The sequence below is a fragment of the Microcaecilia unicolor genome, chromosome 11 (genome assembly GCF_901765095.1).
Source record: "Microcaecilia unicolor chromosome 11, aMicUni1.1, whole genome shotgun sequence".
Lineage (NCBI taxonomy): Eukaryota > Metazoa > Chordata > Amphibia > Gymnophiona > Siphonopidae > Microcaecilia > Microcaecilia unicolor.
Window position 1 is genome coordinate 117,172,804 of NC_044041.1, and position 21,941 is coordinate 117,194,744.

Consider the following 21,941-nt stretch of genomic DNA (forward strand, 5'->3'; position numbering starts at 1 on the left):
CAGATGGTAGTACAGCTCTACCAGAATACTCCTTCCCTTCACACATGAAATTTCTATCCATAAGGATTCCACACTGCAATCTGTTTCATGTAGAATAATTATTTTGTTTGACTCAATTCCCTCTTTAACAAATAGCACAACTCCCCCTCCAATTTGATCCACTCTATCATTGTGATATGATTTGTACCCTAACACAGTGTCCCATTGATTGTCCGCCTTCCGCCAGGTCTCTGAGATGCCTATTATATCTACCTCTTCGTTTAGTGCTATATACTCCAACAATCCCATCTTAATTTTTAGGCTTCTAGTATTTGTATATACAGACTTCAAATTGTGCTTTTTCCTTGCATCTACAAGCTGCTTAGAAGTTGATGGGGATAATGCATTTCCCTTACTCTATTCTCCCCTGAAACACTCCCGACTTTCACTATTGTTGAAATCTCTCTACTGGGATTCCCTAACTGTCCTGTTTCATTAATATCCTTCAAGGATACTCCACACCAAACCATGCACCGCTGGGAGACTATTGGCTCCTCCCCCCCCCCCCCCCCCATTTTAGTTTAAAAATCTCCTTTTTAAATGTTAGCACCAGCAGCCTAGTTCCATCCCGGTTAAGCTGGAGTCCATCCTTTCCCAGAATGTTGCCCAGTTCCTAACAAATCTAAATCCCTCATCCCTGAACTTCCCAGCATGGAGCCTTCTCTCTGCTGCATTCTGCTTCACCAGAAACAGGAAGTTGTGTTTGGGGGGGTAGAGAGGTTTGAGAAAGGAGATACTGGATTGTTGGTGGGGGGAGAGATACTGGATCATTGGCAGAGGGGGGAGGCAGCAGAGGGGGAAGACAGCAGAGGGAGAAATGCTGGACCAGGGGTTTAGCACCCTTTATCACCAGTCCATAGGTTGAGCCGGACCTGGCCAGCTTGCTCAGTGGGGTTTAACTGGGTGGGAGCCTCTCCTGCCCAGTTAAACTCTTACCATTGGGGGCCGATATTCAGCCAGTGGCAGGTAGCGCGGTTAAAGTCCGCTGCAAGTGCCAATCCGGTGATCGGCATTGAATTTCTGGTTTCATTTCTGGCCACTGGCTATTTATCGCGATTAGCCAGTTAAACGCTATTTAAATGGTCAGCAGCTGTCGCTGGTTAAATAGTGCTGAATATCGGGTGGGGGGGGGGGATTGTGTCTAGTGGAGGAGTGGCCTAGTGGTCAGAGCACCAGCCTTGCAATCCAGAGGTGGTTGGTTCAAATCCCACTGTTGCTCCTTGTGATCATGGGCAAGTCACTTAACCCTCCATTGCCTCAGGTACAAACCAAGATTGTGAGCCCTCCTGGGACAGAGAAACATCCAGTGTACCTGAATGTAACTCACCTTGAGCTACTACTGAAAAAGGTGTGAGCAAAATGGAAATAAAATTTTTAAAAAAATAGTTTTGGAGGCTGGACCTTTAGATGGAGATAGACAGAATGGAAGCCGTGCAGGGTAAGGCAATCAAAAGCCCTGTGAAATGAAGCCTAGGACCTAAACATGTATCCTAGAGGAAAGGAGAGAGAGGTGTACTGGCTCCTACGTTACCCTTGATATTTGGCTTGAATCTGGGCATTAAAGACCTATCTGTACTTCATCCAGGCTTTCCCACTTAGTTCCTATGGGCTTCCTCTCTCATATGATGCATGGGAATTGCTAGTGCAGCTTTATAAAAGAAGTCCAGAATAATTTACCTTAATATTTTGATTTTCTGTTTTCACTGGACTTCCTTGCTAGCTGAGCGATACCCAGTGCTGTGACCTATGACCCTTAGCACTGTACTGTTCTCCCATGCTTTTCCCTCCTATCATGTCTTTTATAGACTTAGTTGTCAGTATGCTCTCTTTTATACTCAGTTATTGAGTTTTATAAAATACATTTCGTAACCTAGGCCTTTTTCTGTATTATCCTTCTTGTTACCCCATCCTAATTGTTTTAAAATGTAAACCACTTAGATATTTACTTGGTAGGTGGTATATCAAAGAAATATTAACTATAACCGGAGGGAAGAGTAGCTTAATGGTTAGCACAATGAGCTGAGAACCTGGGGAACCATGTTTGATTTTCACTGTGGCTCCTTGTGATGCTGGGCAAGTCACTTAACCTTCCACTGCCCCAGGTACAAAAAACATAGATTGTGAGCCCATTAGGGACAGAGAAACTACCTGTATATAATAAATGTAAGCTGCTTTGGTTGTACCACAGAAGGGCAGTATATTCAACCCCATGATGCTTTACCTTTACTATTTAAATACCTGGAAGATAGAAAGAATGGCTCAGAAGCAAACCTTTTTCAGAAGAAAGTCTACTGTAGAACAAAAGGTCATGACATGAGACTCCAGAAGGGTAAATTCAGAAATAATATTAGAAAGCATTTGTCCATGGAACGGGTAGTGGATACATGGAAAGGCCATCCAGGAGAGGTATAAAACAGAATTAGGAACACCTAGGATATATGTAGAGGGGCATTTTCAAAAGAATGTCCAAATCAGAATTGGGACATCCTTCTCATAAAATCTAAAACGTCCATCTCACAGCCATTTTTGTACAGGAAAAAATGTCTGGGTTTCCTGTTCGAAAATAGTGACAATATCCAAAATGAATAACCATTTTTCAAAATAAAACATCCAAATTATGAATGCCAAAAAACCAGGGACAAGGACAACTGCCTAGCAGCATTTTTACAACAAGGACCACACAGACATCCCTGTAGAGCAGAGGGCCAGCCTAATGATTAGTGCAGTGGACTTTAATCCAGGGCTCGACAAACTCAGAACAGGAGTCCTCCGCACAGGTAACCCTGAGATACTGCTCAATAGTGCTTCTGCGTTCTTTCATGTTTATTAGTATTTTTAGACTTTCCATCCACGATATTGAGCAGAGCGTTGTAGAGCTATTTTATCACAACACACAGAGACTCCTGAAGCAGGCTCTTGGGGGCCAAAACACGATTTTGTGTCGCGTCCTTTTTAGTGTGAATAAAACTTCTGATGTGAACTCTTTTAGTCCATTGGTTGTTCCTGCTCTGCATCATCCTTCGTGTCACCCCCGCTGTGTTTGTTTACCTTTAATTCTGGGCACCAAGGATCATATTCTACTGCAACTCTATTATTTTAAATGCTGAACCCTCCAGCGACAGAGAAATACTTACTGTACCTGAATGTGCACTACCTCAATAGCTCTCAGGCTTGCCGTTGTCTTTAATATTTAGGTTCAGTAGGTATATCTCTGTTTCTGGAGGGCTCACAATTAAAAGCTTTAAAAAAAAAAAAAAAGAACTGAAGTAGGATTTCAACCTGGGTCCCCTGGTAGACAAATCACTGTACTGACCACAAGGCTACCCTTTAGACCTGCTTGTTGCTGTATTCAGAATGCACATAATACCTGATGTTGTCAGGGAGCCTAATTTCCCATCCCAGTGTCACTTTCAGGGGTGAGAGAAGGAAACAGTAACCATGCCTTAATCCCTCAATCACCTTTTTACACCCTGGATGTAAATGAAATAGATCTATCTTAGGACACCCTTCTTTATTGACTTGAATGTTTCTTCATGTTCAATTATCGCTGCTGGATGCCCCCTTGCTATTTGGATGAACTGCAGAGTAGGACATTCAAATTCTGCCTTTCAAAAATCACAATTTGGGTGTTTTTGGCAGATGGACTTTTTTTGGCCATTTTGAGACATCTATAAGATTTGAAAATGAGCCCCACAGAGTACCTTTTGTTGTGAAAAAGGTAGGGAAAAGCCAGAGTAAGTGGGGTTTGTGGCACTGTAACAGGAAGCAGAACGGCCAGACATAAATGGGGCTTATAGTCCATATTTAGTTTTCCTGTTTCTAATCTCTATTCTCTGACTGTATGGCCCAGTGTATGCTGATGGAGTTTGCATATAATAAGTATTGCTCTATAATCCTGTATGATAATTTATTAAGGACAGCTTCCAGAAAGTTCTGCAATTAAGGGAAAAATGTGAATAAGTATAAAATAATTTTAAAAACCTCTTTATTTGTGTTGCAAATTTCAGTTGTCATTCTAGGGTTGTACAGAACAGACATCTGCAGACCCTGTCCACAAATGCTGAAACATGATTGGCTGAGTCTGGTGAGTTCGTATTATAACCGTGACCATTGCCTCTGCAGAATTTCTGTTGGTTTTGCTGAAGAGGTATGCATGTACGTAGACATATGCTGAGAATCAGTGGAGAGGGGAGAAGGGATTTTTCAAGTGACAGTAACTGATTTATGAACTGTTCAGTCAATGAAACTCTCTCCTTTCTCCTTAAAGTGCTTGTTGACCATCTTTGATTCAGGTAAAAATCACAGAGAAACCCAGAAGCATCAGTAACTTATCTCTTGAGAAACTGAAGTGCTAAAACTTTCATGTGCCGTTTCTGGTTTTACTCTGTCTTTATATTATTTTTTATTTTCCTTTGGTACATTTTTGTCCCACTTGTAAAATTCCATTAACTTCTATGGGATTTTGCCCAGATCAAAGATGGCCACCTAGCATCCGGTGATATATTAGCATTCGTTCTCTCTAATTATATTAAAATTCCTCTTTGCCTGTACTGCCTAACTATTGCTAAAAAGAACTGGAAGAATTGTTTTATTTGATCTAGAGCTCCTTTTCCAGCTCCCAGGATCTCTGAAGATGGAGACTGACTGGAGGTAGAGAGCTGGTTTAATAGAACAAACAGGCTCATGTTAAGGGTGTGGTCTTTTAATGACACTGCATCCCCTCAAAGCATTATAGAAGATCCTAGAGGCTGTGGCCATCCTATATCAGTTCATTATTGAAACCCACTGGTTGATGGTGCTCCCTCTGGCAGGATAGGGTGACTGGACCCCCTTGTGATGCTGGCTCTGCCCCCTTGTTAGTGATTTTGCTGGCAGTAGTGTTCGGTGGCCCATCTTCTGCCGGACCTTTATACCCTGCTTCTTTAACAGGTACTTGGTATATTGCTTTTCAGGCATTACCAACTTCAGACAGAGCTCTGAGCCAGCAACAGCAGGAAGGTCATAGCCCACAATGCTAACCTTGTTGCTGGGCTGCCATGGTCGCAGATCCTTGTTTCTAATCTGTGCAGCTAAGCGAGGTTGGGGACTGCCACCAAAACACTGCCTGGCCAGTTGCTCCCGGGCCTGCCTCAGCTGATCCACCTCCTTTTGCACGCACCCTATGCCCAGCTGCCGTATCTTCTCCCAGAAAGTGGCATTGAAGTGATCATATAGCTGGGCATCCAGTGCATTCCAGGCCCGGATCTTATCTGAAAGAACTGATGTGACATTGACTTTTGACTCCAGGCTTCTCATGTTGAGTTTGACATACACAATGTCCTCCAGGTCCCATGAAAACAGCCTCCTCATGAGGACCAAGGACTCATCGAAGTATTCAGCTATCATAACCAAGGAGAAGAGACTCTCCATCTTCTTGATGAAGTCCAAGATGTAACCTTCGTCCTCTGTGGCATGGTCAATGTCTCCACCCAGGTCATAGATCAACGTGTTGTGAGCGTACATGGAATACTTCTCCTGGGGCTGGTAGTACTTCAGGGGGTTGCTGAGGAAGGCATCCATAGAAGCATTGGGGACTGTCTTGAAGGAGAGACAATACTGGTTATAATAGCTGAAGAGTGATTCAAACATGGCAGCTGGTTCACGCAGAATGGTAACATAAGCAGTATCATTGGGCATCAGCCGTTTTAGCTCTGATGTGTTCAGACGCATATGGCTGGCCACGATGCTGGGATGTATGGTGTAGGGGTGGACAAATCGGATTGAGAAGTTCTGAGGGTAGCAGAACTGGTGTTCGCAGGTGTTGTGTGGAAGGGCCACGGTGAGATTGTGTCGTTCAGCAAAGCGGAAGAAGATGTTCTGCACTGTACTGCTAGCTGTCTTGTGTGTCTTCAGAAAGGCTACAGCTGTTAGCTTCTCCTGTGAAGCACCAGGGGAAGCACAAGAAAAGGGCAGAGATTTGGGCAGCCTGGAAGAGGGAAAAAGAGAGTTATGAGCCATGGTCAGAAATTGCCATCTAGTTTCTTAGATCATGAGGAACATTCACTCCTCCTGCAAAATTCTTGACTTTTTGAGAAAACACTCAATTCTTCTACAGTCTAAATTCCTGTTTTGAAAAAAACCCCACTCTACAGAGACTCTGCTGTGTCACAGGTACACTCACTCCTTGTTCCTGCTATGTAACTTACTGTATGCTAACGTTATGTTAATTTATATGTCTAGACCACCATCCTTATACCAAAATACAATCCAAATACAATAGCATGTATCAATGTACCATTAATCTGATATAGCTGTAGATAACATTAATACAAAGCAATTAATAAATATAATATATTTGGTATCAATATGCTGAAGCACAAACCAGATAACAAGATCCAGTTGATAATAAAACATTCAACCATACCACAATACCCTTAACTCATTCAATACTCCCAATAAATGCTCCTCTTACTCTGACTCACTTTTTCGACAGTATCCCTGCTATATTTAGGGGACACTACATGATTCTGTAGAATCTCTGCTATGCCACAGCAAAACTTACTTATTTATTTAAGAGAGATTTACTATATCACCTTAACTAACGGGAAGATCTAGGCGGTTTACAGTGGTAACAATTACAAAATATCTGAAAATAGGAAAAAGAAACTACAAAATAAAAAATGGAAAGATAAGTCAATCATTCCTAAACAATCAAACCTAAAAGGTAAGGAAGCAGCTGCAGCGTTCAGTTGAAGGTGTTGTAGGACAGGAGCTTGGAGAAGGATGACATCTACCAGCTGAGGTGAATTGATAAAGATGCTGAGGGTGCTGTAGGACAGGAGCTTGTAGGAGTGGGGAGCATGTACCAGCTTTGAGTATCCTACATAAGGATGGTGAAGATGTTGTGAAACAGGAGATCTTGGAGGAGGGGAGGTAACATAGGAGCTAAGGCAGGTGTCCTGGTGGATGAGGACTCTGAGAAACTCAAGGGAAGTAAACATATCAGTTGAGGTGGGTGCCCTGGTGGACGATGGCGCTGTGGGACAGCTCAGGTAAGGGTTAGTAGCCACACACCAGCAAAGGCGAGTATCCTGCTGGAAGAGGACACTAAAAAGAACTATCTTTCAGGACATCATGGGGAGACAAGTAGCAGCAGAGGTGGGTGTCCTCATGTTCAAGGATGGTGAGGAAGATGGTGGGGATGTAAAATTACATGGGAACACAGCAGCTGAGGTGGGCACCCTGGTGAATGAGGATGGTTAGCTTTCTGTGGCCCAGAACACTAGCAACCTAGGTGGGCAAGTCACTTTACTCTCTGTTATTGCCTAATATTAAAAGCATTTTTCTGAATAGCAGTAGCTACTACTTGGGTAAATGCCTTTTCCAGGCCTTATCTTTGAAGTTTCAGCAGCACTGTCTGAATAGTGCCATTGAAAATTCTTACAGACTTCCACGGTGATGTTCAGAAGCTATTTAGATAACTATGCAGATAAAATTATGACAGCGAAAAGGCTAGTGTATGAGGATGGTGAACTTGGGACATGACACTAGAACAATGCTTCTCAACCAGTGTGTCAGAACACATTGGCATGTCACCAAAAACTTGACACCAAGCTTGTGCTGTCCTTGACAACCATGTGTGTAGCATGTTTGCTGCCACTATCACTCTGGAAGCCCTACCACCTTGTCTTTTTTGAATATTCAAGAAATGGTCCAGTACTTAGAGAGGGATCCTTAGGGATAAAGTAAGTACTTGGAGGGGGCCGTTGGGAATTGGATGAGTGCATGAAAAGGACACAGGATTAGGTGAGTCCTTGAAGGAAGCTTGAGGAATGGGTGAGTGCCAGAGAGGAGCTCAGGAATGGGTGAGTGCTTGTGGGAGCTCACTAAAAGTAAATGTTTGGGGCAAGAGTTGGGGAGGCAGGACTCAAGGACTAAGTAAATGTTTGGGGGGGGGGGGGGTGAATGCTTGGGCAGGGGAATTTGAGGATTTGGTGAATGTTTGGGGAGGGGGACCTCAGGTGCATGCTCCAGTGGAGGGAAGAGGGGACAAATAAGGAGTTAGAAATTCGGTAGGAGAGCAAGAATTTGAGAATCAGGTTGGAGAGTGAAAGAACATGGGATTGGGTAGGAGGGTGAATGGATTAATGAGCATTTGGTATGGAGGAGAGTGGGGAATAAGAGATTCCATAGGTATCCAGGGATTTCACAGTTAAGTGAAGGGTATGACTACATGTTAGACAGGCTGGATGGTGTGAGAAGGATAGAGAGATGATGTGAAGGACCTGGAGGGGTTGATAGGCAGTAGAAAGTGAGAGGGGACTCCGCAGGCAAGATGAGAGATACATTTATCGGACTGTCTTCATTGGTACCAGATGAAACGGGCACTGAGAACTCTTCTACATTGGAAGTGTCTGATTTTCGGCTCTCTCGATTGGAATACACAAGGAAGAGGATTTATTCCATAGAGGTCCAATGGAATGGAATAAACTACATTACTCTCAGGAGGCAGAAGTACTTGGTTCTGTTTTCAAAAAACTATTAAAATAGCATTTTTTGATGCAGGCTCAGATTTGATTTCAGTATAATGGGGACATAATACTGTGATAAATCTTATTGTATTTTTTATATGTGTGTGTGATTGATGTGATTTTATTATATGTTGTATATTTGTGCTACTCTCTGGATAAGAGTGGTATATAAATGGCATTAAATAAAATGAAAATGAGAGATGGTAGAAATGGGGAAGCTGGGACGAGGTGAAAAGAGGAATAGGGAGCTGATTAAGGAGTGACAGAAGAGGCTTAGGAGGGACTAAAAGGCTGTAAGAGTGGGAAGGGAGGTGAGCAGGTAAGAGTAGAAGCATGGCTGACAACGTTGGGATTTAACCAGTTAGGTTAAATCCCAATGACCAGCTCTGCCCCTGATATTCAGTGGCACTTAACCAAATAGTGCTGCTCAATTTCATCATCTACTGCTGCAGCTCTATTTAGTTAGTGCCGGGATGGAATGGTCCATGGGTGGAATTGGGGTGGAGTGGGGGCAGCACTGGGACTTGCCTAGTTAGCAGCAATATTCAGTCAGCTAACTGGGTAAGTGACTGGATAAAGTTAGGACAACTCTGCTCTCCTACCAAAGTCCTTATCGCCCACCTGCACTGAGGCACTCACTCAATTCCCAAATCCCTCCTGCTCAACCATTCACCTAATCCACCCAACATTTTCTCAGTCCACAACCACCATCTACAAAATCCCCAGTCCTCAAGCCCCCCTCAAGCACTCATCCAATCCCGAGGGCCCCCTCCTAAAACACTCACCCAGTCTCCAAGGGCCCCCTCCCCAAGCACTCACCCAATCCCTGAGGGCCCCTTCCTAAAGCACTCACCCAGCCTCCAAGGGCCCCCTCCCAAGCACTCACCCAATCCAAAACTCCCTCCCCATGCACTCACTCAATCCCATAATTCCCCTCCTCAAGCACTCACCCGGTCCCCAAAGACCCCTTCCCCAAGAACTCACCCAATCCTTAAGGTCCCCCTCCCCAAGAATTTACTCAATCCCTGAGCCCCCCTCCAAAGCACTCACCCAATCTCTGAGTCTCTTTCCTCAAGCACTTATCTGGATACTTATCTTAATATCGGTCAGTACCTGGATAAGTCCTGGGTCAGATAATCGGCGCTGGAATCCAGATAAGGTGCTATCCGGCACTCAATATCTAGGTATAAAATGCCATGGCAGATGTCATTTTAAAAAATCAATGAATGCTGTGGGCTCAACATTGATCCATTTTTTTCTTATAGTCATCAATGCAACAAATAATTATTTATTTTAAGATCTTTTAACAGTGCTAATTTCTTCCTCTGCTGTCTTTGTGCATTATTGTTAGTTTGGGTTTTTTTAAATGAACGAGGTACAGTAGTACCTCGATTTTCGTTGACGCCGGTTTCGGATTTCGTTGATTTTTTCAACGAGAAATTTGTCTCGGTTTTCGTTGGTTGCCTCGGATTTCGTCGAAAAAGAAGGACGTCCATCTCCCAATTTGTATCGAAAGATGGACGTCCTTCTCCTGATTTTGGGCATCCTCGTTAATTGCCTCGGTTTTCATCGGTTTCGGATTTCGCCGATTGTTTTTGGACAGATTATCGACGAAAACCGACGTTTCACTGTATCTTGGATATTATTGCAGTATATTCTACGTTATATATTTTTAGTGCTATCTAATTTGGCTTCACTTGGCTTTAGCAGATACACCCAGTGGTGTGCTGGTAAATTTTTAACAACAGGCTCTCTCCCCAGTCCACCTCTGTGCCCCACCCCCAAAAATACTGCAGAGCTGGCTATACCTGGGGAGAGAGCCTGGGGGGGGGGGGGGCAATACATTACTCTCTTCAAGGGAAAAAAAAAAAAATGCTCCCAGGTTCCAATCTAATTCATGTTTAATGTGGGTTACAATTCCATAAATAAGTAAATGAATAGATAGAAACTCTGAACATTAAACACCTGATTCTCATGTCTGTTTTATAAACCCTTAACCTGGAGAAAAAAAATAATCTCTGCACTAATATAACAGGATTAGGGTGTCCCTATAACCAGCCCCTCCAAATGACACACCGATTACGATATATAACAAACTAGTAAAAAAGGCCCGTTTCTGACACAAATGAAACGGGCGCTAGCAAGGTTTTCCTCGGAGTGTGTATGTTTGGGAGAGTGTATGTGAGAGTGACTGTGTGAGAGACAGAGTGAAAGTGTGAGTGTGTGTGTGTGAGAGTGTGTGTGTGAGAATGAGAGTGTGTGCAAGTGTGTATGTGAGACACAGTGTGAGAGAGAGTGTGTGTGTGTGTGTGCGAGAGAGAGAGAGTGTGTGTGAGACACAGATTCTCTGTGAGAGTGAGTGTATGAGACCAAGCGAGTGTGTGAGTGACTGTGTGGCACATAGAGAGTGAATGTGATACAGTGTGAGACAGAGTGTGTGAGAGTGAGAAAGACATTGTATATGAGAGAGAGAGTGTGAGCCCTGCCCTCCCAATCCATGCCCATCTGTCCCCTGCCCCCTCCATTCATCCTTTTCCAGCAATTCCCCTCTCTCCCTGAGCCCTGCCCTCCCAATCCATGCCCATCCATGCTCCTCTGTCACCTGCCCCCTCCATTCATCCCTATCCAGCAATTCCCCTCTCTCCCTGAGCCCTGCCCTGCAATCCATATCCATCCATGCCCATCTGTCCCCTCCATTCATCCCTATCCAGCAATTCCCCTCTCTCCCTGAGCCCTGCCCTCCCAATCCATGCCCGTCCATGCTCCTCTGTCCCCTGCCCCCTCCATTCATCCCTTTCCAGCAATTCCCCTCTCTCCCTGAGCCCTGTCCTCCCAATCCATGCCCATCCATTCTCCTCTGTCCCCTGCCCCCTCCATTCATCCTTTTCCAGCAATTCCCCTCTCTCCCTTCCATGACCCCCCCTCTCATCCATGCTCCTCTCTCTCCCATGTCCCAGCCTGGCCCGCCCTCTTCTCCCCCCCCCCCTTCGCATCCATGCTGTCGTTTCTCCCCTGCCCTCCCGCTCCCATTGTTCAACTTTACTGCCCACCCTCTTCTCTCCCCCCAACATCCCTTTTCTTTTTTCTTTTCTTTTTAAATTTACCTCCGTGGCGGTTCCGGCAGCGCAGCATCAGGGAAGGAGGCGGCGCTCCCGACGTCTAGCCTTCCCTTCGCTGTGTTCCGCCTTCTTCTGACATCATCCTTGACGTCAGAAGAAGGCGGAACACAGCAAAGGGAAGGCTAGAGACGTCGGGAGTGCTGCCTCCTTCCCTGACGCTGTGCTGCTGGAACCGCCACCACGGAGGTAAATCTAATATAATAAAACGCACCGTGCGTGGGTGCAATCCGTTTGTTTGTTTTTTTTTCCGCCCTCCACGTCATGACATTTGACGCGAGGGCGGGGCAGAGACGGCTGGCTGGCTTCACACCATGAATCCACGAACCCTTCAGGGAGTGTTTGAGTGACTTCAGAACGTTGTCTTCAGAACGTTCACGGTGCGTTGTATTATATTAGATTACTACTATACCTATGAAAAGTTATTCCCTTATTACACTTCCTCTGTGTGTATATGCACAAGCCGGCATGTTTGAAAATTCAACTTTTTTTTTTTACAGTATCCAGTCCACTGTCCACACCTCACCTCACCTCACCTATTCGAGACTTCCTCCCCGCTCCCCTGGTGAAAATTTATTCTGTTATTATACTACCTCTGTACACATCCATATGCACAAGCCGACATGTTTGAAAATATTTTTTTGAGAATCCTCCCTACAGTCCTCACCCTACCTACTCCAGGCCTCCTCCCCGCTCCCCCATCCCCCAAGCCGCACTGTCCCAGCACGTACCTAAACGCAGACAGCCACCCTGGTTGTCTAATCTATTCTTCGGGGCCCGGGCAGGAAAGATCCCCAGTCTTTCCTGCCCACTGCCGGCGCTGACCCTCCGCTCATGCCGCATCATCTTTAAAATGGCTGCCGAGATTTACAAGGGCGGCCTCGCGAGACTTGAGCCGCCACTGGAAGTCTCGACAGCCATTTTTAAACAGTGATGCGGCATTGGAGGGTCAGCACCAGCTGGGACAGTGCATACACTGCCGATTACCGCTGGGTACGTGCAGGAAAGACAGGGTGGTTGCCTTAAAGGCTATAGGTATGTGCTGGGACCCGCGGCTTGGGGGGGGAGGAGATGCGCTGCGAATTGGCTCACCCTGCCTCAACAACCAGCTCGCAAGATGTCAGAAAAATGAACAACCAGCTCTTGCGAGCCGGCTCCAGCACACCACTGGATACACCAATCTTTTTTTTTCTGGTCAGAGCAGTTTTTCTTCCTGTTCTATGTCTTTTGGCAGAAATTTAGATGTCAAATTGTATTCATCATATCTCATGTTAACAAATATGAGCCTCCAAGCTAAGTTATGGACAGTCTGGATATTAGCAAGCACATTGAAGCTGACTCAGATTTGATTCAATGGACATAAACCAAGGACAGAGAGGAGGCTTTCCTGGTGGGAAGTTTCTCCAATAGGAGGAGTATTGGTGTTCTAGTGGAGGAGTAGCCTAATGAGGCTTTGATCCTGGCAACCTGGGTTTGATTCCCACTGCAGCTCCTTGTGACCTTGGGCAAGCCATTTAAGGGCCCTTTTACTTAGGCGCGTAGGCGCCTACGCGCATCCAATGGGCGTCAAATTAGAACTACCACCCAGCTACTACATGCCCTGGGCGGTAATTCCATTTTTGACACTCATCCAAAACATGCGGTAGAAAGTTTCTACCACGTGGCGCTTATCCAGCGGTAATCGGCAGTGTATGCGCGCTGATGATTACCATCCAGTTAACGCGTGAGACTTTACCGCTAAGTCAATGGGTGGGGGTAAGGTCTCAGGCCAAAAATGGATGCGTGCTGGTTTTAATTTTGCCGCACATCCATTTCCACCCTCCCCCCCAAAAAGACCATTTTTGCAGGTGCAAAAGGGACCTGCGCACATCCAAAACACACACCTACACCAGCGCAGGCCATTTTTCAGCATGCCTTAGAGGGTCTTTTACTAAGGTGCGCTCACGTTTTTGGCGCGTGCTAAAATTCTGGGTGCACTAAGCATTAGAGACACCAATGCATTCCTATGGGCATCTCAAACATTTAGCACGCCCACAATTTTAGCGCTCCCTAAAAACGTGAGCGCACTTTAGTAAAAGGGCCCTTTAACTCTCCATTGACTCAGGTACAAAAACTTACATTGTGAGCCCTCTAGGGACAGAAAAAGTACCTGCATATATTGTGTACAGCACTGCTTATGTCTGGTAGTGCTATAGAAATGATTAGTAGTAATAGTCTAGGACATGGTATTTGCAGGGTTATAGTTGTATGAACTCTCAGAATTAACTACGTTAAGAATGGCAGGTTTTTTCCATAGGTTCTCAGTTTCTTAGTTTGAAAGGCTTTAAGACATTTCTGCACGTAAAACAGTGTTTCACGTAGAGCAAGGGCCTGTTATAAAACTGGCTGAACTATATCAGGACACTTCTGTGCTGGTAGGAGCTTATTCTGTAAAGCAGCGGTTTTCAACTGGTGTGTTATACACAGGAAATGAAAACCTGGTAAGCACAGTTTGCTGCCTACACATCCCGGGAAGGAGTACAGTGTTGGGGTTAGTGTAGCTGCGTCTTCTGCAGCCAGGCTGGGCTTCCTGCTGCCACTCTCTTCTCTGAGCCGCTGAACAATGAAGCTGCACTTGGGGGGAAGGGGGAGGACAGGAGACAGGGAGATGGACCATAAGGATGGAGGGGAAGGGAGAGGGGACAGGGAGTTGCTTGACCATAGGGGAGGGGAGAGGGGATGGGATAGGGAGTTGCTGGACCACAAAGGTGGAGGGGAAGGGAAAGCGAACAAGGAAAAAGTTATAGTGGATTTAGAAAAGGTTCAAAGAAGAGCGACCAAAATGATAAAGGGGATGGAACTCCTCTCATATGAGAAAAGGCTAAAGAGATTAGCTCTCTTCAGCTTGGAAAAGAGACAGCTAAGGGGGGGGGGGGGGGGGGGGATATGATTAAAGTCTATGAAATCCTGAGTGGAAACACTTTTAAGACAAATAGGAGGAAATATTTTTTCATGCAAAGAATAGTTAAGAGTGGAGGAGTGGCCTAGTGGTTAGAATGATGGACTTTGGTCCTGGGGAACTGGGTTCGATTCCCACTGCAGGCACAGGCAGCTCCTTGTGACTCTGGGCAAGTCACTTAACCCTCCATTGCCCCAGGTACAAATAAGTACCTGTATATAATATGTAAGCCGCATTGAGCCTGCCATGAGTGGGAAAGCGTGGGGTACAAATGTAATAAAAATAAAATAAATAAATAAAATAACTCACTTCTGGAGGATTTGAGAACAGAGGTTAGCGTATCTGGGCTTAAAAAAGGTTTTGGCAAGCTCCTGGAGGAAAAGTCCATAGTCTGCTATTGATATAGACATGGGGGAAGTCACTGCTTACCCAGGGATTGGTAGCATGGAATGGTGCTACCATTTGGGTTTCTGCCAGATACTTGTGACCTGGATTGGCCACTGCTGGAAGCAGGATAATGGGCTAGATGAACCATGGGTCTGACCTGGTATGGCTATTCTTATGTTCTTAATTGATGGACCATATAGATGGAGGGGAAGGAAGAGGGGACAGGGAGCTACTGCACCATAAGGGAGACTGAGAAGGGAGAGTGAACAAGGAGTTACTGGACCATAAGGGTGGAGAGCAAGAGAGAGTGGATCAGGAGGTGCTGGACTATAGGGCTGGAGGTGAAGGGAGAGTGGGCAGGAAGTTGCTGGCCCGTAAGGGTGATCTTGCTGTGGGATACAACATTAGCAGCAGAGGTGGGTTCCCTGGTGAATGAAGATGGTGAGATTGCTATGCAACAAGAACTCAGGTGGGGATGGAGTAGATACATACCTGCTGATGTGGATGCCATGATGGATGAGAAAACTGAGGGTGCAGAATCCTACCAGCACCAACAGGACTTTCTTCCTTGACATGTTAAGCAACCGTTTGTAGGAACACAGGGCAGAAGTCATAGCATCAGATGCTGAACTCTCTGAGGGGGTTCAGTCTTCATCCCCACTCTCCTAACCTGGCACCATCCGGTAGGCGTAGTCAGTCTGCATTGGTGTGTGAGCTGCAGAGACAAGTCATGGGGATTGTGTTTCTGTAGCTGTGAGAGGAGAGACCTATGAGAAAGGAAAAACACAGTCAATTTATAGAACAGCGTTTTATTTGATTCACAGAATGCAAGACTTTTTAAATAAATAAAACCTTGAGAAATCATATAGACAAACAGATAGAGGGAGATGGCTGGCAGGTGAGAGAGTGAGTACTGTACATATCTGGGTATGTGTGTGTATTTGTTTTTGTGTGTGTCTCTGTATGTGTGTAGTTCCACTCAGAATACTGCCTCCAAATATATTAATTTTCCATATTATGACAAGAATGAGACTCACTCATTAGCCAGAGTATAATGGATATGATATGACCTTTAATGTCTGTCCCCGAGCTCTGGTCCTACAGTTTCCTCAGTGTCCTCATCCACCAAGATACATACCTTGAGTCATTTCTCTCCCCTCCCCCCAAACTTCTCCCTCTCAAATTTACTGTACAGTTTCTCTCGGAGGTAATGTCTCCAGATGGATTATTTTTGTGTATACCAAGACACTAACGAACCTCACTCCTAACATTTTTGAAAGGTTTTCCTCATCCCCCCCCCCCCTCCACACACACACTGAAGCCCACCCCCTACCCACCAACATCAAACACACACACAAACACACACAAAACCTCTCAGACAGAATCCCCAAAATCCATTAACAAGAACAATGCTATAGAAATGGGTCCCAGATTGCTTTTCATTTAACCTGAGTGCAGCAACGTATTGCCCAAAGCTTCTCCATTTCACAAATATACCAAAGCTTATTAAGCCACTTTGTCAAAGAAGGAACAGAAAGGTCCTTCCATTGTGCAGCCAAAGACACTCTGGTTGCTGGCATATACATATTATAACATAGTAAATAACGGCAGATAAAGACCTGTATGGTCCATCCAGTCTGCCCAACAAGATAAACTCATTTTACATGGTAATACTTTATATGTATACCCAAGCTTGATTTGTCCTTGCCTTTCTCAGGGCACAGACCTGTTCCTGTACTAAAAATTCTGAAGCTAATGTCGAAGCCCCTTCAAATTTACACTCCAGCCCATCCATATCTATTCAGTCATGATCAGGGCACAGACCGTAGAAGTCCGCCCTGCACCGGTTTTACTCTCCAATTAACGGTGTCGCCATCCAATCTCTGCTATGATTCTGTGGATCCATTACTTCTAAACAGAATTCCTTTGTGTTTATCCCACACATGTTTGAATTCCACTACCATTTTCATCTCCACCACGCTTGCCTGACAAGCAGAACCTGAGATTTAGTAAGTCCCATAGGCTTCATAGGAAATATTTAGGGGACCACGGAATAGGTTTGGCCAACTGAAGTCTACAGCAGATAGCCTTCCAGAAAGCCTAGGCCTTAACACACATCCAGATCTCGTGCTCTCAAAATGTACAGCTAACACTTGCCACAAAACTTGCATTGTGCCAAAGACAGCTTCCCTCTGGAGTTCATAAGATGCAACATGAATAGGCAGGGCCGCCAAGAGGGGGGGAGGGGGCAGGGAGGCAAAATTCCCCAGGCCCGGGCCTCCAAGGGGTGTCTGGCACCGGGGTCTCTCTCTCTCTCTCTCTCCTGCCGGGATCTGAGTGATCGCATCCCGACAGGAGCAGGAGAGAGAAAACTTCCGCACCATGGCCGGGCCCCCCTTGGCGGCTGGGGAGAACCCGGAGGAGCAATTCCAGCACTGCTTTTCTGCCCAGCTGAGCAGCGACTTTTCCTCTCAGGGCACATGCTCGGTTTTGAAACCAGTATGCCCTAAGAGAAAAAGCAGCCGCAGGGGCAGGCAATCAGCAGAAGAGCAGTGCTGGAGAAAGAAGTCTTCTGCTGATGGGGCCTCAGGATCCTTGCCAGCCAACAAAATATTTCGGCAGCAATCTGGAGGGGCGGTGACAATTGTGGGGGACACCGGCCACAATCGGGGGGGTGGCAGCGGCCCTGCCCCAGGTGCGGCGACCCTGCCCCGGTTCAGTCTCTCGGTGGCCCTGTGATAGGCTCTTGAGAATTCCATTTAATCAGCCCTGTGGCACCCAAAACAATGGGAAATATTTCTGTATCTTGAGGTGATCAAAACCTCTTCTTTCTCCAGAATTCTTACAGTTGTGATCCCAGGGCTTTTCTGGTACAGCAATGTTGAATGTCTACACAGTTTCCAGTGGATGACATGTGCTGCATAAGTGTGGGTTCCTCTGTATCTTCATTGTGTGTTTATGTGGATGTATGTCTGTGGATGTATGTTTCTCGGCTCAAATGGGTTTGTCCAGCTCAGCTCCTTGTGACCTTGGGCAAGTCACTTAATCCTCCATTGCCCCAGGTACAAGAAACTTAGATTGTGAGCCCCTTAGGGACAGAGAAAGTACCTGTATATAATGTGTACAGCGCTGCGTACATCTAGTAGCACTATAGAAATTAGTAGTAGTAGTAGTAATGGCTAGGAATTTATTCCATCTACTTTGTAGTTCTCAAGAAGGACAGAAGTGCTTGTTTGGTGCTGGACTTGAAATGGGTCAATTGCTGCCTCAGGCATCACGTTTCCACATGGGGATGCTCCAGTCGGTCATCACCTCCATGCGTCCAGGGGAATTTCTTAACTCTCTGGACCGCAAGGAGGTGTATTTTCACATATTGATTTGGCCACCCTACCAGAAGTTCCTGTGTTTCACAATTCTGGCCTGCCCACGGCTCCCAGGACATTTTTTGTGATGGTGGCTATCTTTCTGCATTGTCGATGAGTCAGGGTGCATCCTTATCGGGACAACTGGCTGCTTTGGGTGTCTTCCTTTGCTGACAGCGAGCAGGCGACAAAATGGGCCAGATAGGTTCATTCCATCTCCTGTCATAAAACCTCTACATCTTGGCTACATCTTATGAACAACTAATTAACTATAGGGATTAATTTAGAACAACCAGAGTCAATTTTAATACATAACTACCAAAGACTCTAGAACATATGAAAAAACCTTTGCTTTTATTCACAATAAATGTCAATTATTCATACACCCCTACATACCCTGTAATGCCTCACTCAGACATTCACACTCATCTGCCCCCCATCTATGTACATACCATTAATATACAACTATAGATGCCTCTCACAGAGATGACACAGCTCATCACAGATTAATGCAATATACATATATCACTTTGAAACTCATCAATTAACCAATGAGCTCATCATGAGCGCTGGTTCCATAAGTCTTTAGAAACCTGCGTATAGTCTGTATCCATTGTCCTTTATAGCTGAAACCGCTCTATAAGAGTTACACCATATACAATTATATGGAAAAATTGGAATATTCCTCCAACCACATTGATGTTCCTTGTGGAAAACAAATATCACTGGGAATATCCAAAACCCACAGGTTAAGGAGGCTAGAAGCGTGTGTCCAAGTTTGAAAACATCAAATCGCCGGTTCCCCGATGCTGATCGGCATTTCGTTTCCTTCCTCAGGAGGAACCATAGCTGTAACAACATTAACAATCATCACCGTCTACAGACTTTAATGTATCTAATCATACAAGCAAATATTTTAAATAACACTTACTAATAATACTGCATCAGGCTGCACACCGGGTGGTAGTCGACCGGACTTCCGCCATGGAATCGTACCCCCGGAAACTGTTACACGTCCCCCACGACGGCTCACGAATTAAATACCTTTGAACTCATTAAGCAAACATGTGCGTCAATGCTTCACACCCACTCAACCTCCAAATTAAGGCCGTGCGGTGTTACTATATAGGGCATACAAAGAGACAATTAAAGAACCGACTGGCAGAACATGTCAGTAATCTAAGGTTAGGCAAAAAGGAGAACCCGCTGGTGTCTCATTGGCAGCGTTACAATCACACTATTGAACAACTTCAATGTGCAGTATTAGTGCAGATTGTACCTACCAATAGGACTGGAGACATTAGCGCTCGTTTATTATTATTGGAGCAGCGATACATTTACACATGGGGGACAGTAACACCGCACAGCCTTAATTTGGAGGTTGAGTGGGTGTGAAGCATTGACGCGCATGTTTGCTTAATGAGTTCAAAGGTATTTAATTCGTGAGCCGTCGTGGGGGACGTGTAACAGTTTCCGGGGGTACGATTCCATGGCGGAAGTCCGGTCGACTACCACCCGGTGTGCAGCCTGATGCAGTATTATTAGTAAGTGTTATTTAAAATATTTGCTTGTATGATTAGATACATTAAAGTCTGTAGACGGTGATGATTGTTAATGTTGTTATAGCTATGGTTCCTCCTGAGGAAGGAAACGAAATGCCGATCAGCATCGGGGAACCGGCGATTTGATGTTTTCAAACTTGGACACACGCTTCTAGCCTCCTTAACCTGTGGGTTTTGGATATTCCCAGTGATATTTGTTTTCCACAAGGAACATCAATGTGGTTGGAGGAATATTCCAATTTTTCCATATAATTGTATATGGTGTAACTCTTATAGAGCGGTTTCAGCTATAAAGGACAATGGATACAGACTATACGCAGGTTTCTAAAGACTTATGGAACCAGCGCTCATGATGAGCTCATTGGTTAATTGATGAGTTTCAAAGTGATATATGTATATTGCATTAATCTGTGATGAGCTGTGTCATCTCTGTGAGAGGCATCTATAGTTGTATATTAATGGTATGTACATAGATGGGGGGCAGATGAGTGTGAATGTCTGAGTGAGGCATTACAGGGTATGTAGGGGTGTATGAATAATTGACATTTATTGTGAATAAAAGCAAAGGTTTTTTCATATGTTCTAGAGTCTTTGGTAGTTATGTATTAAAATTGACTCTGGTTGTTCTAAATTAATCCCTATAGTTAATTAGTTGGTTATAACGTATACATATAGGGGCATGGCTGCCGCCGGGTGGGACTCTAAGGCCGGCCTGTCGGAGGATCGCATTACGGAACTATTGGGTGGAGTTCGATTGTTCTCTGGTGCACAGGTAGAACCTGACAGTTCCTGGGATGAGGTACTTCGGGTCCATAAGGCGCTGGTGCGTGCCAAGCTTCATTCAGCGGCACTCATTGAGTACTGTCATGCACAACGGGTCCCTAGGGGTCTACGGATTCCCAAGGAACCCAGATTTCTTGGTAATGACCAGTATGTGGCTAGATGGAATTCGGTAATCACACAGTGCTCGTTGGACCTGATGTTACTCACTATTGATGCCCTTCAGGAGGAGATGCAGGGCATTAGGGAAGATTTAACAGTAAAACAGAATGCCATGCGAGTAGCCCAAGATAAAAACATATTTGAGAAAAATTTGGAAGAACATAATATCAAAATAGATAATTACAGCAAAGAGCAACGTGCTATAAAGGTTGCTAAATTCCGCCGGGACGAGTATGATTACACCAAAGGATATATATATAGTTGGATGGATAAAAAACGAAGGGGTCGTAGAGGCAGGCCTGGTGGCAGGAAGGTAGCGTTTAAATTATCATCTAGTGAGTCATCAGGTGAAGAAGACAAACTAAATAAAAGAGGTATACCATCAGTCATGAGGGCAGGTGAAATACAGGACTCTATGGTAATGTTACCGGAGTCTTTTTTACGCATACCGCAAATACCTCCAGATTTGCCTCACGACCCCAAGCAGAGCAACAAATCCACCAAGCCCAAGCGGAATCTCAAGAAATAAGCACGGTAATCAATATATCAAGTAATAGATTGTCTGGGGTACAGGAGGAGACCTTGACCAAGGGATTATCATTTGTTCCTTCGAACAGATATGACTCTTTTGACACTAGAAGAGGTTTACATAGGTTCTTTCGTGTTTTGAGGTTACGCCTCCATTTTGGTAGTCCTGCCCAATTAGATAATGATAATAAACCCCTTATCAAACCAGGAGTTAGATCTCGATGGGTGCCCCCTGGAGTGGCGGATCCTTCCATTGTGGCCTATCAAAAATTAGTTTTGGCGGCGGTAGACGATCTGGAATCTCGTGGGTATAAGCAAGTCAGTAACTTGTCTCGAATGCAACGTCAAAGTATAACGGATTTGGCTAATGATGATAGAATTATTATTCAGCGGGCCGATAAAGGTGGATCCACGGTGATTATGGACAGGGACAAATATATACGAGAAGGGATGAATCAATTGAATCAGATACAATACTATACTCCTATTGATTATGATCCTACTAAATGGTTGCAGGACCAAATAGAAACATGTGTTGTTGAGGCGGTGTCGAATGG

General features: G+C 45.0%; 1 protein-coding gene across 4 annotated transcripts in view; it reads right to left on the bottom strand.

Moving 5' to 3' along the window:
• Positions 1–4,025: 4,025 nt before the first annotated feature.
• The window catches only part of GAL3ST3 (galactose-3-O-sulfotransferase 3), an 85,234-nt gene continuing 67,318 nt past the window's right edge, over positions 4,026–21,941 (bottom strand). For 3 of the 4 annotated variants that reach the window (XM_030219793.1, XM_030219795.1, XM_030219794.1), the window contains 2 exons: positions 15,483–15,757; positions 4,026–6,004 (listed from right to left, as the gene is read on the bottom strand). In XM_030219793.1, the coding sequence (XP_030075653.1) occupies positions 4,804–6,004; positions 15,483–15,604 (1,323 nt within the window). In that variant the 5' untranslated portion in view covers positions 15,605–15,757 and the 3' untranslated portion in view covers positions 4,026–4,803. Of the gene's footprint in view, positions 6,005–9,662; positions 9,730–15,482; positions 15,758–21,941 lie in introns of those variants that run through there. The other variant, XM_030219796.1, reaches the window with a different exon arrangement.